Raw genomic sequence first — 16825 nt, 5'->3', positions numbered from 1 at the left:
TGTAGGAGAGGAACCCTGCGTTGAAAGAACCCAGATCTTTTATTTTTTTTAATTTTTAAAAAATAATTATTTATTTGACAGAGGGAGAGGGATTACAAGTAGGCAGAGAGGCAGGCAGAGAGAGAGAGAGAGAGAGGGAAGCAGGCTTCCCACTGAGCAGAGAGCCCGATGCGGAACTCGATCCCAGGACCCTGGGATCATGACCCGAGCCGAAGGCAGGGGCTTTAACCCACTGAGCCACCCAGGCGCCCCCCCAAATCTTTTATAATGGGCAATATATCTACCTGTCTGTGGCTCTGAAGGGAGACACTCCACGTCTTCCCAGACTACTTGCTTTACAAACATTCCTAAGAAGTTGGTTCAAAATAGTGCCTCTGCTCATGAGATATGCAGAAATATAGCCCCTAGTTGGTGGGGGTTCATCCTCCCACTCATCCTTATAAGAGAGAGTGTCTGCTGAATTCTGCATAACATCATAGGTTCAAATGCAACCTTCCCCGAATGGTGACCTCTGATTCTGAAAAGTACAAGAAAGCCAGTAAAACAGGCATCGTTAAAGATCTGCCCTTGACCAGTCATTGATATACCTTATCAAGCATCTACTAGGTGTCAAGGGCCAGGGGCTACAGTAGTGGAGACAGGTAGACAGAACCACGTGGCTGAGGGGTGCAGAAAAAGGTACTCCTTTAAAAGGGGTGACACTGACCAGAGCTTGAGGAAAGAAAGGGCTTTGGCAGGTGAGAGGTATAGAACGTCTGTTGTGAGCTGTGGACATCAAACCCTTATAAATCAAGGGACTCCGAATAGCTTGGGGAGACTGACTCAACAGATCCCCTGGGGCTGGGGGAAACCCAGGGGCTGGGGGCAGATCCTCAGGAAGCAGTGGTCCGGATGCATGTCAGGGCAGGCAGCCAGAGAGAGACACAGAGGAGGGAGATATGAGGGGGCGGGGGATGGGGAGGATGGAGATGTCACTGGAGAGACCACTACTCTGGGCCCATGGGAGTCTTAGCCTCCATTTCCTGGCACTGAGGTTTTCCCATGAATACTTAAGTCCATGCTGGTCCCATCCCTTGGCCCCTGGGACCTGTATCTTCCTGGTTTTCTCAATTCTGTTCTGATGCTGAAGGGTAGGGCAAATCCATGATGTGCGCTCTAGTGTAGCTTGAGGCAAGTCAGCAGGGAGTGCAGGATCTGTGCTCTTCCAGAATATTGGGGCCACATGCCAGGCTTTCTACCTGGGAAGGAGAACCCCAGAGGCCTGTGGCAGCCTATCTCTAGCTCCAGAACTCAGAGTCCACTTCCTGGCTCTTTTGGCATGGGCTGGACCTACAGGGCCACCAAGTTTACTTCTGACTGTAGTCTGGGCTGAGGGTTGGGAAAGCAGCAATGGTGGGCTGGGGTTTAGCTCTGTCTGTAGCTCACTGAGCGATGACTTTGGGCCAGTTGCCCCCCTCTCTGTGCTGCACTCTCCACCTTGGACTAGATCAATGGTTACCCCAGTGTCAGCATATTTCACAGAATAACAGTATTACAAAAGAACAGCTATGGCTAAGGGATTTGGGGAAACCCTAAACGAAGGGGGTCCCCTTGCTGTAGGATAACATAGAGCCTTTCTGCACATCTTAAATCCCCCAGAGGGGACTGTAGCATGCAGTGTTTGCCCAACTGACCTGACCAGGGCACCCCATGATACAGAGCTTCTCACTGTTCTGAGGGTATTCTGAAGGGCATGCCTCGGGATGTGCTAGACAAGATGTCTCTGGGGGTGTTTCCCAGCTCTGTTCTGAGATTTCAAAAAATTTTGAGATTTAAAAAACGTAGCCACCAGACGTCCAGTGGTCCTTGCCTCCTGATGTATCCTGTGTAGAATCCCCAGTGTATTTTAGATGCAGTCTAAACATCTAAATAGAGTATTGTAGAAATGATAGGATGGCACTTCTGAGACTAGCTTATTGAAAGGCTGTGGCTTCTACTGGGTGCTTGTTTTCTCCCTCTTTCTGCATCTGTCCGGCTGCACCCAGCTCTCCCTTCTGCCCTGGCCCATTGGCTCCCAGTGGGACCCCTCCCAGAAATCCTCCACCTCTGCTATCCTCACCCGGCATGTGCTGGGCAGCCGACTCCGCCCAGTACTCCAGACCTCACCCACATTTGGCCCTCCTATTTCAACATGTCCTGCATCGCCCTTTTGCCTCCCATAATTATATTCAATATATAATTCGGGGCCGCTGAGAGGCCCCAAACCAAACTTTCCCATGCTTGTCCCAACGACAGTATGCCCATTCGGAATGGGGGCCTCTTCCCCTAGGAGGGGCAGAAGGCTCCCGCTAAAGTGCAGAGAGGGGCAAGCATTGTTGGTTAGGCACGTAGCTAGAACACCTGCTAGGCTGCCTGGCACACTCTAGCAGGGCGCCCCCGCCTCAGTGGGCCAACGCCCGGATTGAAGGCATGTCTGTAGGGCTGCTTGCCAGCTTGGAGAGGGGTCTAAGATCTCAGTCGCAACTCCAAAAATATCCCTACAGTGTGGGGCTTGGGGAGGAGCAGAGCAGCAGTCAGTCAATGAGAACAGAGGCCAGAGACTGGGACCCTACCCAAGAAGCCAGCTCTGGCTCTGTCAGCTCCCTGCGGGACCTGGGGCACGTCTGAGGCTGCCGGATAAGGCAGGATTTCCAAACACTTCCTTTTTCAGAAGTAGAATTCTTATCAAATGTAACACTAGACGAGCCCAATAACGAGCAACTAAGGGGAGCTGCTGGTTGGGGGTGGAGGCACAGGGAGGACTGGAGTTCTGGCAGCAGGATTCCCCACTCTATTGCCTCCTGTGGGCCCCCACTGCACCCTCACTCGATTCTGCACCCCCCTCCGGACCTCCTCCTGCCCAAGGCTGTGTGCCCTCCATGCCCTCTTCAAGCCATCCAGCTCATTTCTGTGGCCCTTCCAACTCCAGTACTGCCTACCTCAGCCCTGTGCAAGCATGAGGGAGGCCGAACTGAAAAGCAGTAAACAGGATTCTAGTCCCAGCTAAAACCTGGTCTGGCAGGTCAAGGACCTAGAGTGGCACATGCTTAAGCTGAGAATTTGGGAGGGAAACGAGAATTCACAAAGGTGGGCCGGAGTGCTGCCATGATTTTGCAGTGAGAATGTTTATTGAGAATGGCTCATTACAAACAAAAAAAAATATATATATATATATATATATATATATATATATATATATATATATATATATATATATATAGAAAATCTCTGCAATGCAAAAGATCCCTTTTGTCCCTGTGTGGCTGGAGTGAACAAAACCAACTGTCCAGTGTGGTTTCACTGGGCCCCCAGCATGTGGACTGGGGTCACAGGAGCCACATGCTATGGGCACTGGTTCCTGAAATCTGGATTCTCCAGCCTTGTTTCCATAACGTGTGCGAGAACGCCTTCGCGTCCCACCCATGATCCTCCCGGGCAGATGGCACCATCTGAGGCACAGGTAGCTTTCTTGTTAATCTTCCAGACAGGTGACCTCTAACTTGTGGCCTGCCCAGGGACTGAGCATTTTCCACATGTCTCGCGTGAAGGACTGAGGCGCTGTGACTGCTCTCTGGGCTGGCTGCTCCCGGCGAAGCCCCACCCATCATCTGAAGCTTCACTTCCTCATTGCTTTTTCCTTGATGCGTCTATTCTCACAATTTTAGCCAGATCCTTCCTGAATGAGGCCCAAACCCCACGGCTGCCACACATGGTCTTCCTGGGCATGCAACCAGAGCTCCCTGGGATCCTGGGCCACCAACATTAAGGCAAAAGAGAGAAGGCCAGTCTGAAGACACTGCTCATCTCTGAAACCAGGGGGGCTAACCTGTTGGCTAAGCAGCTAACAGCACCACCCTTGGGGCCAAAGGCTGAATCTGGTGTTGAGGAGCAATACAGCTGAGTGGTCTGACAGCCCTTGTGAGCAGAGCCCACCGCCGTACCTCAGAGAAGCCATGGTGGGGAGGCATCAGCCAGCTTGGGGGAACAGATGATGAACAGGGTTTGCAGGCCAGAGGCATAGCACCTGCCATGACATCATGCCTTGGGCAACAGAGGACCAAGACACAGGGGGGCAGCCCTGCTCCTTTACCAGGAACAGCTCATGAGGGGTGGGTATTCTTGGCCCCTTTGGGAATGAGCCAGTTCCCTTAGTTTTCTGGTGCAGACCTGGATTCGAGACCCAACCCCACCATAGTCCTGGGCAAACTCTCCCCAGACTGATGGCCAGATTTTGTCTGTAAGCTGGGGGGCTCTGGCACTCAGCCCGCCAGCCGTTGAGTCCTTTTCTCTTTGAAAGACAACTTGGGCTGGCTGATCTGCTCTGTGCAGAGAGGTGTCAGCGGTTCCAAAGTACCTGCAATCTTGCTATTATTGTCTTACTTGAGAGGGACTCTCACTCCCCACAAGTGAAAAACTTAAATCTCAAAAAAACCAAACCACCCCCTACCCCTACAAGAAAGAAAAAAAAAAAAAAAGAAAGAAAGAAAAAGAAGGAAACAGCTCTAGTCTATGTTTCGTGCTGTGCTATGTGACCCTGGGCAGGTACCACCCCTCTCTGTGAGGACAGAAGAGACCCAACATTCGGTGCAAAAGGTCCCAGCATGAATATCAGGATGGGTAGGAGGCCACAGACTGTCTCCCACCATTGCCTCAGGAGTACAGGCCCCAGCATACCCCAGCACCCAGGCCTATGAGGCTTGGGGCTCCCCACACCCAGAGAATGGGCACTGTCAGGCTTAGACTAGTGTCAGGAGGGCTCACAGGTTGGGGAGAGTCCTTTGGGACCCAGGCAGCTGCACCTGGCCCTCTGGGTCAGGTGTTCTTGGAGTATGCTCTGCACTGACAGCTAGCAAGAACCAGGGCCCCGTCTACGACCCAGATGGCCCTCCAATCTACAGTGCTGTAGTACCTGGAGGCTGAGGGGTGAGGGGTGAGGGGTCCTTTCAGCCTGAGGCCCAGCCCTCTCCAGAGCCCAGAAGCCCAGAGGCCTCGCCACCAGCCACAGGAATGCGGGTCCACTGGGAGGCGGGAGGGAGTGGCGGCATCCACCAAAGGGCACAAGGAGGTCCATAGTACTTCTGGTGGATAGGCGGGTTGGCTACATGGTCTCCAAATACATGGACACCATCCTGACAAGTGGCATCTTCTGGGCTCAAGCCCCAGGTCTGTGGCGAGACGAACTCAGGTTCTCCCCTGCCCTGGGTCTGGTTTGCAGGCAAGAAGGGCACCCACAGGGCTGGAAGTCCCCTGGGCACTGTTCAAGTCAGGTTTGGGATCCTGGGGGAAGCTCTACTCAGATGCTCTGGAGATGCCTCCAGCAACCAGCAGGTGCACAGGGTAAGTGGCATGACGCCAGGCACGATGCTGGCAGACAAAGCATGCAAGCCTCGGGCTCCAAGAACTCTCTGGGGCTTTGTCACATGGGCCGAGGCTGCAGCTCCGCATCCAATCCCCAGCAGCTTGGGGCCTGGGCCAAGGCCTCCTGAGTTGGCCCGGCTAGGGCGGGGCAGGGTGTGAGGGCCTGGTCACGCCAGCCTCCTGCTGTCAGCTGTCCAAGTAGACAAAGAGGATATCCTCATCTGTGCCATAACTGGTTCTGGCTTCCTCGAAGTTACTGATGCTGGTGCTGCACATTCCTGCTGGGGACAGGAAGGGCAGAGTGGGGTCAGAGGGTTGCGGGTGGGGGAGGTTATACCTGCCTCAGTGACACCCAGGGGAGCTGAGGGAGGTCTGACTGTGTCCCACCTGCTTGGCCACCCTTTGCCACTCATTTTCCACCCATAGGAAGCCTTCCTTGCCTATTTTAGCCTTCATGAACTCATTCTCTGACCCTCCCTCAGTTTAGCAGATGAAGGAGGTGAGACCCAGAGGGGAACAAACAGCTTGAAGACACATGAGGTAAGTCTGCTGGAGTCAGGGCAGTGGGAGTCCTTGCTGCCCCTGGAGCTGGAGCTGGGACTGGGCAGACTTCCCTTTCTGATGAGTGTGCTTGCTGGCTGTCCTGGGAAGGTTGGAAGGAGGGAGATGGGGGGCGGGGGGAGGAAACCGCAGAGTAAGACTGAGGTGGGCCCTGGGCAGTGGTGCAGGGCTGGTGGTGTGGGAAGGACAGATGGCCTGAGCTGGTGTGGCAATGACTGGGGCATGGAGGCCGGCCCGGCCTCAGGTCTATGGTTGGTCTGTGCATGGCCAGAGGAGCAGCAGATTATAGAAGCCCAGGAGGAGCAGAGGCTTTGCGGGGAAGGCAGCGAGGGAGTGCGGAGGAGTCACAGGACGGGATGGTGAATGCAGCCTGCCACCCGCTTCCCCGCTGTCCCTACCCACCCAGCACTCACGGTCGGCATAGGCTGGATTGTTGTAGAAGATGCAGCCGGTGGCCCGGTTGTAGCCACGCAGCACGATGAAGTGGCCCTGGTAGTCGGGGCTCCGGCAGCAGCAGCGGTGGCCACTGGGGGCGAAGCAGCAGTACTTGACCGGACTGGAGCAGAGGTCGCAGTGTAGTACCCCAGAGTTCACCAGCACAATGGCCACGTGGCCCTGTGCCAAGTGCTCCTGGATGTCCTGCACACTCACTGTGCTGTGGGCAGGAGAAGGGTCAGCCAGGGTTGCTGGGCCCCATTCTCCATCTCTCAAGTGGACCCCTGCTTGGATCACAGAGCTTGGGGGCACGGCTCATCTTCCCCACTTCCTGAGCTCCTTGCAGGGAGGGAGACATCCTACTTTGTCCCTGTGGCCTGGGCTCAGCCCAGGATTAAGCATGGCACTAGTGCCGGGGTGTGGGGGCGGCGGGTAGGAGGACTCTGAGTGTGCCCAAGGACAAGCCGGCCCGGTCAGGTCCTTCCAAGGGTGGCAGGAAGAGGCCACTGAAGCAGCACATGGGACCTCACCTCCCAGCCTGGCTGGTGAATTCTTTTTTTTCCTGCTGAGCACCTTCCTTGGACAGTTACCCTAAATCACATGCGGTTTGCATTGGAAGTTGTGGGTCCAATTTAATCCCCCAAATCTGAGCCAAGTGTGGCTTTGTCAGTTTCAAAACCACATTTCTTTGAAAGGACTGGTTTTCTTTTCTTTCTTTTTTTTTTTTTCTTGAAGTCTCCTAAGGCAAAAGGAATTGTCCAGGAATGGGGCAGGTCAGCTTCTGGGGGACCCCCAATTTGGCAGAGCTGGCTGCTCCCTGTGGCAGACTCATAGGCACTGCCCTATTCAATGCCCCACAGAAGGCAGTACCCTAAAAATCCTTCAAACTAAGAATCCAGAACGAGCAAGGGGCTGTCAGTGGGGAGGGTCCCCTAGGCTAGGGGCCTCTGTCCTCCATAGACTCCGCAGGAGTGGCAGCATGAGCACGACGTGGCTTGGCCCAACTCCAGCCCACAGCCGAGTCATGTGGCAGTTTGGTTCGGTTGCCTCAGCCCGGGGAAACATGCCATTTTTCCATTTGGCCTTTGAAATGAAATACCTGGCTGAGTTCCCAACGGTATGTAGCAGCACAGGATTTCAACTACAGGGAAAAAGCAGGGGCCTGGGCCAGAAGGAAAAGGACTGTGCTCCATGGAATTAACTGGGTGCGGAGTGTCCGGTTTGGATCACAGCATGGCCGAGCGGCCGGCGGTGATGTTGGGCAGCTCAAACTATTCTTCCCATCCTCAGTTTCTTCACTGGATGAACAGGGACAGCACCAGCTTCCCACTCAACTAGCCAGCAAGTGGCATGTGCCACTAAATGAACATTTGGTGGCTTCCCTCCCAGCATGTGCTCATGCAGTGGATAGATGCGTGGAGACTTCTGTTTTCCAAACTACCTATTGTGTGGTAACATTATGTTAACAATGAAAACAGAAGTCATTCAAGAACAGAGAGACCTGAGAAGAGTGGTCTAGGGTAGCCCAGTAGGGATCTAAGCTGATGTGCCTGAGCCTAAAGAAGAAAGTCATCAGCATCTGGGAAAGTTACTCCCAGGTTCTGCCCAAATTCTGCTCTTACGTATAGGTAAGAGTGGAGACCCACATAAGGTCACGGCAGTCTGTGGGGAGATCTGAGGGCCAGGCCTCCCTAGAGAGCCTTCACAAAGGGCTGTCCTCTGTCACTCTCCATCACTTTGCCTGCATGTTCCTTACACTGTCCCCATTTCATTAAGGGTTCCTGTGTTCTGTCTCAAGCTACCATTCTGCAAGCAGCCTGAGGGCTGGCTAGAGTCTGTCTGGTTCACATGTCCCTCCAGGCCATGCTTGTGATCCATCTGAGGCTACAGTTTTGTATACTGTGTAGGTCATGTATTCCCACTTGTCCCCATTTTATGGATGGAAATAGTTAAGTCTCTGGAGGGCAAGTCCATGCCCTTGGCCACCTGGGTAGGATACCCCAGTTCTGCCTGACAGTAAGTACGTGGATGAAGCAAGCACACAAGGAAGAATGAGGGGAGGCTCACCATTTTTCCACAAGCACCTTGCAGGCCTTGGCTTGTGCAAATAGCTGATTCACCCGGGTCTCCTCTGAGTCAAAGTGCTTCCTGTAGAAGGACTAAAGAGAGTAGGGCCGGTTGGAGGGGCCACCTGTCCTGGCTGCCCTCACCCCCATTTAGATGAAGTACAGGGCACGTGATGGAGTAAAAGATGGTGAATGAGGGGAGGAGCCCAGCCTGCTAGGGGCACGTGATGGCACGTGAGGCATGCCTGAGCAGAATGCGGCGTGTGTCTTGAACCGGCAGGGTGGCTGGCCAAGCACACAGGACCACACAGAGGCCTAAGGATGACACTCAGGAGATGGGCAGGCAGCCAAGCTCAGGTCAGCTCTTCCACTCCCCCAGCAAGGCTGGTCATCCTGGGTTGTGTTTCCTGTGGACACCAGCAGGAGTCTGTGGTAAATGAGCAAAGGGGGGTGGCTGAGTCCACCCAGATGCTCCTCCATAGTTCGGCTTAGCAAGGTGAGGTCCAGGGAACATACTTGGTTTGGTGTAGGGGACTACAGGGGGCTAGAGCCCCAGTCTGTGGGGGAGGCAGGAGAGACCCTGCTCCTGGGCTCTTTTCTCTGCCTTGCAGCTACAGTGATCAAGCCAGCTCCATTAGCCTTCCTCCCCTGGCCTGGAAGATTCAAAGGAAAGTGAGGTTGACTGGCCCCGGCCACCATGTGAGAACCCTCTTGCCAACGAGGCCAGCAGAGACCCTGCTCTGCCAAGTTTTGGAACCTGGGCCAACATGTGCCTCTACAGCAGGCAAGACTGGCTCTAACTACATCGGTTGGCAGGGGTTGGGGCGGGGCGGGGTGGGGGAGTGGGTTGTGCACTGGTATCATGGTGAGGCTATCATTTTCTTTTTCAAAAAGAAAAAAAACAGGGAAGATGGCATGTCAGTTTTCAGTTTTTCTTCCGGAATACCAATTAGACAGCTTGAAGCCATCTGTCCCTATGACAAGAAAGAACATGGGCAAGTGGTGGCAGGGTAAGGTCAGAGTGACATTCTCCGAGGCCCTGGGCGCTGAATGACAGGAGGGAAGGATGCAGAAAGGCAGCCTGAGATGCTTATCTACACCACCCAGTGCTCTCAAAGGCAGGCTGCAGGAATCTCACTGCTCAGATGCTTTGAGCTGGCCGGACCCCAAGGTCACCTAGACTGGCTAGATCAAAAGTCCTGCCCATAGCGTGTCTGCTGCTCTTCCCTGGTCTCTGAGCACTTGTGTGTCCACTCAGGTGTCCGGGCCTTGACCATACCCCACTTTTATTTATTTATTTATTTGATAGACAGAGATCACAAGTAGGCAGAAAGACAGGCAGAGAGAGGAAGGGAAGCAGGCTCCCCGCTGAGCAGAGAGCCCGATGTGGGGCTCGATCCCAGGACCCTGGGATCATGACCTGAGCCGAAGGCAGAGACTTTAGCCCACTGAGCCACCCAGCCCCGACCATACCCTCTTTTGATTACTGGACCTGGGTGAAGGCCTGGTGACTGGCTGCCTACCTGGTTCTTGTAGCCCTTGTCGACGCCCAGGGTCTGAGTGCAGAAGCGGTGCCGCACGCCAAAGTGGCGCATCAGATAGGCCAGGTCAATGGTCCAGATGCTCCTGGTGAGTCGTAGCTCCCGCAGGGCACTCTCAAACTCACCATCGTCCAGTGGGCCCAGGTACCTGTGGGTGGACGGGCTGCTGAGGTTGGCTTGCTTACACAGGGAAGCTGGTTGGAGTCACCCTCCTCCAAGGGGCCAGATAGCCACTATCAAGAACTCCCACTCCCCAGAAAATTCCATCCTTCATCAGGAAATCCTGTATCATCTACTTCTTGGGCATGACCTGACGCTGCCTGGGGTACCATGTTGGCCCTGGAGTCAAGGATTCTGCTTCTTGAATCTCCTGAAGGTCGTGTAACTTTGGGTAAGTTGCCAACCTCTCTGGTCTCACTAGCTTCATTTCTAGGATGAGATGCTTGGACCACATCAGTGGTTTCCTAAGAATTAGGCACGGAACCCTTTTGCTGAACACTATCTGGCCTGGATTTCTAGGATATAAGACAAGTAAGGGACAGGTTACTCTGGGGTTCCTGGCAGTTGCCTGAAGTCTCCTACAAGGAGATGGCTACGGCACTCTATGCTCTGATGATCAAGGTTCCTGTGATATTCACACAGCCTTAGTTCAACAGTAGGCTCCCTAGTGACACAGTCTTGCGGGAGCCTGAGGTTGGACAGTCCCATGTCCCAGTGATGGGGTCACTCTGTGGACCAGGCCCAGGCACCTAGAACTTCTCTGGCTATCCCCAGAGCCACCATCTGGAAGGCCTTGTTCACCTTTTGCCTGCTCTTGTAGATGCAACCAAGTCTGGATGGAAGCTGGGCCTCCTCCTGTAAGGCCCAACCAAGAAAAGCCATATGGATGATGAATCCCACCCAGGTCTCTCCCTGTTTCTCCTTCCAGCCAGAGCAGATGGTATGGATGGGGAGGACCTAGGCCTGCCCACTCACCGCAGCACCATCTTGGAGCAGGCCAGGCCGCAGTCCCAGTGGTAGAGCTGCTGGATGATGGGCACGGGCAGCTGCACAAAGTCTCCTATGAGGAAACACAGGGAGGTCACAGACCCTTGACATTGTGCCTATCACTGCCACCCCCCACTGAGGCCACTGTCACTGGCTCCTGCCTCAGATCCTATAGGGGCTGTTCAGGGGCCAGCAAACAGCCTTTCAGGTACCCCAACCCATTCTCCTTACAATGGCAGTAATCTCTCCCAAACACAGTCAGAGTAGGTCAGCCCCACACAAAATCCTCCAGTGGGTTCGTTCATATATCTCTTAGGACCGTGCCTTCATGGTTGCTGCCCCAGCACCCTCTGCCTTCTTACCTCCCCTCGTCCTCACTGGGCCAACCTCTAGGCAGAACCTTTTCACCTGCTATGATCCCTTATCCCCCAGGGACCTTGCATACCTCGTCCCTCTGCCTGAACTCTCCCAGGTGCCTGACCTAACTCCTGCCTTTGGCTGTCACTTCTCCATCATGCCTAGCCCCCCCACTACATGCACTCCCAGCCCTACAGGCCTCTCTCTGAGAACACTCTTTTTGGTGGAACCTCCAAGGAGGCTGGCACAGGGCAGACCCGTGGAGATGCTTAGCAGATATTCATGTCTGAATTCATGAGGTCCCTGGAGATTTGCCCAACTCCAAAGCCCCCCAGGGCCACCAAAGTGTGAAGTCCACAGTTAAAGGAAGGGAGACTGTCATGTAATCTGTGTATGTGCGATGTTAACCTAGGTGACCTCTTGGTCTGTTCTTTTTTTTTTTTTGAGATTTTATTTATTTGACAGAGAGAGATCACAAGCAGGCAGTGAGGCAGGCAGAGAGAGAGGAGGAAGCAGGCTCCCTGCTGAGCAGAGAGCCCAATGCGGGGCTCGATCCCAGGACCCTGAGATCATGACCTGAGCCAAAGGCAGCGGCTTAACCCACTGAGCCACCCAGGCGCCCCTCTCTTGGTCTGTTCTTGCCAAACAGTGTGGAGGAACAGAAGGGGCCTGACTTCGGTGCTTTAGCCCCAGCTCTGTCATAGCCTGGCTGTGGGCTGAGCAACTGACCTCACACTAGACTGAGTCTGGCTATCTCTGGAGTGGGGGACTTTGGTCTGATTCAGTCATTCAATCAACAAATATTTCCCAAGAGCCTAGCACCTGGCATGTGAACTGAAGATGTGGTGGTGAGTGACAAGAACTGATTCCTGTCCTGGTGGTCAGGAAAAACAAGCAAGGGTAAAAGAAAAACAGAGGGCTAGGCTGGGAAAATGGGGGGTGGGGGAGGTGTGCCTTAGAGAGTGAGAGTCAGGAAACATAAGACAGAGGGGAACAGCATACGATGAAGTGCTAAAGCAGGGGCCAGCTGGAACGTGGCCTACTAGAACCTCCTACTCTGGAATCCCACGAATCTGGACAGTTTCGAGTCTGAAAAAATGGGAGAGACTCCCTTCAGCAATCACCACTCACTGCTCATCATGACACTCACCCAGCATGTGAAAACCCAGCCCACATTGTTTCTGCATCTCGGGGGTGGGTGGGGGGTGGGAGGGGGTCTCTGGGGTCTCTCTCGAATCCACAGCTTTTGCTGTGCAGAGCTGCCCCAGAAGCCAACTTGCCATGCCAGGCCTGGTTTCCACTGCAGGCAGCAACCAGAAGGGCCCTGATGTCTGTCTTGGCCTTTCAACCTGCTGGCCTTGTCTGGGCAGGGCCTTGCCTGGAATGGAGTCCCAAGCTCCTACTCTCCTTTGTCTAAACCCTCCCCAGCCTTCAAGGCCTGGCTCAGATGCTACCACTTCCAGTGCCTGCTTTGCTCCCAGGCTGGCCACGCCCTTTCCCTCATCTGTGCTCTGCTAGGCTGGAGTGCATTCTCCGGTTCACAGGTAAGGTCCTTGCTTGGAGCTTGTTTGTATCTTGTGGAGCTGTCATACATTCCCAGCACGCAGGGACCTATAGCTGTTTCTTCACTGCCTTGTGCTGGCCTTCCTCCCTCCACTCCCCACCTCCAAGGGCATGCAACAGGGCCTGTAGATGGCAGGATGGCATGGGTGAGCACCGGCCATCTGCTAGCTGAGTCACTTGAGGAGAGGCACTTGGCCTCTCTGTGCCTGCTTCTTCCTCTATGAAATGGACCACCATAGATGGCAGCCTGCAGAGTGTTATGGGCACCCGGGGCAAGAGTGCATTGCATGTGCTGACGTGAACCCTGCCCTCCATCTAGAGGGCCCTGGTGCCCTGAGCCCAACTGGGCTGAGGCTTTGTTCTCGCCTTTCCCTGACCCCAGATGCCTCTAAAAGGAACCCAGGCCATCACTCAAGGCCTTCCCACAGTTGCCTCTTCCCAGGGTTGTGGATTCAGTTCGGAGGGCTCTGTCCAGCCTGACTTCTGCCTATCCTCTGTTCCAAATTCCACCCCCAGCTCCTCTCCCATCTGTACCCAGTAGCCAGAGAAATCCCAGTCCCAGTTTCCCACTGCTTTTAGAATAAAGTTGTCACTCCACACCATGATTTGCTGGGCCCTGCCCAACCCAGGCCCCACCAGCATCACCTTGGCCCTTACACTTCACTCACTCAGTTCCAGTTACTGTGGGAAAACCATCAGCCTTCATTCTACCCCTCTGTACGTACAGCTGCCTCCGTCTGGAACTTTCTTCCCCTGCAGCTCTTGAGGCTGCCCCTTTTTGTCATTGGTCCCAGCTCAAATGTTTCTCCTCTGAGAGGCTTTTTTCTGACTATGTCTTTGGGGGGGAAGAAGGTCCCTCTTCCCAGCATCCTGGTTGTTACCTTTACAATACTTGGCAAAATGAATGAGAAAAATAAAACAGAGCTACTCTGTCTCCCCGCAAGATTCTAAGCTTCCTGAGGACCGGGAATTTGCTAATCTTGTTCACTGTTACTGCCAATGCATAGTATCTGAAGCTTAGCAGTAACTCAACAAACATTTCTTTGAAGAAACGAGCCTATTTTTTTTTTAAGAAACAAAATTATGGGGCACCTGGGTGGCTCAGTGGGTTAAGCCGCTGCCTTCGGCTCAGGTCATGATCTCAGGGTCCTGGGGTCGAGTCCCGCATCGGGCTCTCTGCTCAGCAGGGAGCCTGCTTCCCCTCTCTCTCTCTGTCTGCCTCTCCATCTACTTGTGATTTCTCTCTATCAAATAAATAAATAAAATCTTTAAAAAAACAAAACAAAACAAAACAAAACAAAAAAAACAAAATTATTACACCCTCAATGTGTGCTATGGTTTGGGGACACTAAAGATGACTAAGTCCCAGGTCTTGTCCTCCAGATTCATATGCTAAAATAAATCCCCCCAATGGGCTTAGTGGAGAGAGAGCTCTATGCAAGGTACTATTTATTCTCTCATGATGAAATGCCTCCCTTTTGAAGAATCCTTCTCTGTGGCCAAAAACTGTCTTTTTGTTTCTCTCTACACGGGTTGTTTACTCCCCAGCCTTTGCTCTTGCAAGATCCCTTAGTCTGGAATGTTGTCTCCCATTTCCCAACAGCCAAATGCTCTGGTCTCTTTCTGTCTGAGCCCTTCAATATGAGTATTTCAGGGGATCATGTCTGCCTTCCCCACTGGACAGACAGAATATCTCAGTGGTAGGCAGGGACAGGGTTGTATGTGCCTTGCCGAAGCCCTTGGACCAGCGCAGGCACTCAGACATGCTTGATGCATGGAAGGTGTTTTTCCAAAAAGGCCTTATCCCGTGCAGTGCCCAGGCCTACTTGTCACAACAATGCCCTAACCCCTCCCGTAAGCTACCAAACTATAGCCCCTCTGTTCATGGCTCCCTCCTTACTCTGCAGCCGGGGCTCTGGCACCAGCTAGCTGGGTCATCTTTTTTTTTTTTTTTTCTTTTTTTAAGTTTTGCTTTTTTTTTTTTTTTTAAAGATTTTATTTATTTATTTGAGAGAGAGAGACAGTGAGAGAGAGCATGAGCGAGGAGAAGGTCAGAGGAAGAAGCAGACTCCCCATGGAGCTGGGAGCCCGATGCGGGACTCGATCCCGGGACTCTGGGATCATGACCTGAGCCGAAGGCAGTCGTCCAACCAACTGAGCCACCCAGGCGTCCCTAGCTGGGTCATCTTGATGGCCAGGCTTTGACTCTGTCTGTGCCTTTCCCTATTCCCAGCTGTAAATGTGGCACAGGACAGCTGCTCCTGAGGGTCCTTGTGAACTCTGCTGCACCTCCTCTTCTTGCCCTGATCCTAGAATCCCTTGATCTTGAGGCCCTGTGAGGCTAAACACTTCCACATGGCCATCCCATCTTGGCAAGGGCAGGTCAGTTCACAGGGATCCAGAGATACTCCTGTGGGGGGCTGAAAAGGAGAGGCAAGGCCTTCCAAGCCCAGAACTACTGCCCAGAACTACTGCCAGATGTTGATGCCTGGAGCCAAGTGACTGTCTCACCTATATGTAGGGTCTGCCTGTAAGGCCCTGGCCTGGCTTCATTTGGCAGCTGTTGCCAAAGAAGGCAGGCCCTGGATACCTAACTCCTTTTAACTTTATCTGCTCCTGTGCAAAAGGCGCTCCAGCAAGTAACAATGGTAAGTAACCTACTTTACAAAAGGGTCCTTATGAGGATTAATGAGGCACCCCATGTAAACAACTTAGCAGTGCAGTGTCTGCTCATGGAAAGCTCCCTATGAATGTGAGCTATTACTTCACTGGGACTCAGGAAAGGCGAATGTCTGGTCCGAGATCACAGAGTTAGATAATTGGAAGAGTAGGTATGTAAATCCCGTGATAGCATCAGACCCTATGATCTGCAATATTCACAAAAGAGACCACTCCCTGGGCGTGACACCAAGGTCCCTGATGTCTTGGGGTGGGGTCCCACCTGCTCTTGATCTCTCTGATGAGTTGGCACCTCACTTTAGAGTTTACTAGCACTTTCTCTTTCTCACCAACCCTAAGAGCTAGAATCATTGCTTTCCCCCTCCCCCATCTAGAGAAGCAAACTGAGGCCGAGGGCACTGAAGGTCAGTCTTGGTTTCTGCCCCAAAGGAACTCAGGCCACCTAGGGGCAGAAGGAACCCAAGACAAAATGCTAAGTCTGGGAGGCCAGGGTAAGGGGCACATCCATTGCTCTATGCTCTCAGCCAGTTCCCTGTCCTTCTAGGCCTCAGTTCCCCCACAGTTCCCCGGAAGCAAGGTGGGATCTCCTAAGGCGCTCCAGCAGGACTTTACGCTTCTGGGGAAGGTGCCGCCCTTGCCCCGCAACCAGGACCCTCCCACCATCACTGACTTCGGAGCTGACTGGGGTCCCAGCCCTAGGACTATCAGTAAATCCCAAATGACCCGGGCCGAGGGTTGAGCAGCCAAGGCGGGAGTGTATACCTGGCCAGGTATCGCTCAAAAATCGACAGTCCGGCCCGTGGCAGCGGTCGACCCAAGGTCGCGCGGCTGGACCCTGCCTGCACTAGGGCGGGGTCCCCCTCGTTCCCCGGGGTGAGGGCCGGGCCCTGGGGAGACACTGACCAGGCTCGAGCTGCGGCCCCGCTGCCTCCTCCGTCCTCATGACCCGGGCCACGCGGGGCGCCCATGGCCCCGGCCCGGCGCCGGCTGCAGCTTCGGCTTCGACTGGGGCGGGAGCCGGGCTGGTGCGTGTCAGATTCCTCCTCCGCTGCCACCGCCACCGCCACTGCCGCCGCCGCCACCAGCGCGGTAGGGAGAAGGGGAGGCGGCGGCAGGGCCGCCCCAAGCCCCGCCCCGCCCCTTCCAGGCTGCGGCTCGGGGCCCCGCCCCTTCCTTAAACCCCACCCCGCGCTGGGTCTCGAAGAAGCCCCTCCCTTTCAATTCCCCAGACTTCCATTCCTAGAGGCCCCCAGCCTCCGG

General features: G+C 54.1%; 1 protein-coding gene across 4 annotated transcripts; it reads right to left on the bottom strand.

The window, feature by feature from the left end:
- Nucleotides 1-3225: 3225 nt before the first annotated feature.
- GUCD1 (guanylyl cyclase domain containing 1) lies at nt 3226-16703 on the bottom strand. Of its 4 annotated transcripts, none has more exons than XM_059138958.1 (6): nt 16469-16703; nt 10955-11039; nt 9962-10127; nt 8440-8531; nt 6340-6592; nt 3226-5657 (listed from the first exon to the last, which is right to left on the bottom strand). In XM_059138958.1, exons 1-6 carry the CDS (start codon nt 16506-16508, stop codon nt 5544-5546), a joined length of 750 nt encoding a protein of 249 aa, XP_058994941.1. In that variant the 5' UTR covers nt 16509-16703; the 3' UTR covers nt 3226-5543. The 4 variants fall into 4 exon arrangements, with proteins under 4 accessions (XP_058994941.1, XP_058994942.1, XP_058994939.1 ...); XM_059138959.1 differs by having other exon boundaries at nt 3226-5654; nt 6351-6592; nt 16469-16700; XM_059138956.1 differs by having other exon boundaries at nt 3226-5654; nt 16469-16659.
- Nucleotides 16704-16825: the final 122 nt, after the last annotated feature.

This window comes from Mustela lutreola, chromosome 11 (genome assembly GCF_030435805.1).
Source record: "Mustela lutreola isolate mMusLut2 chromosome 11, mMusLut2.pri, whole genome shotgun sequence".
Taxonomy (NCBI): Eukaryota; Metazoa; Chordata; class Mammalia; order Carnivora; family Mustelidae; genus Mustela; species Mustela lutreola.
Note: the sequence above shows the minus strand (reverse complement) of the source record. Positions and strands in the feature narration are given on the sequence as shown.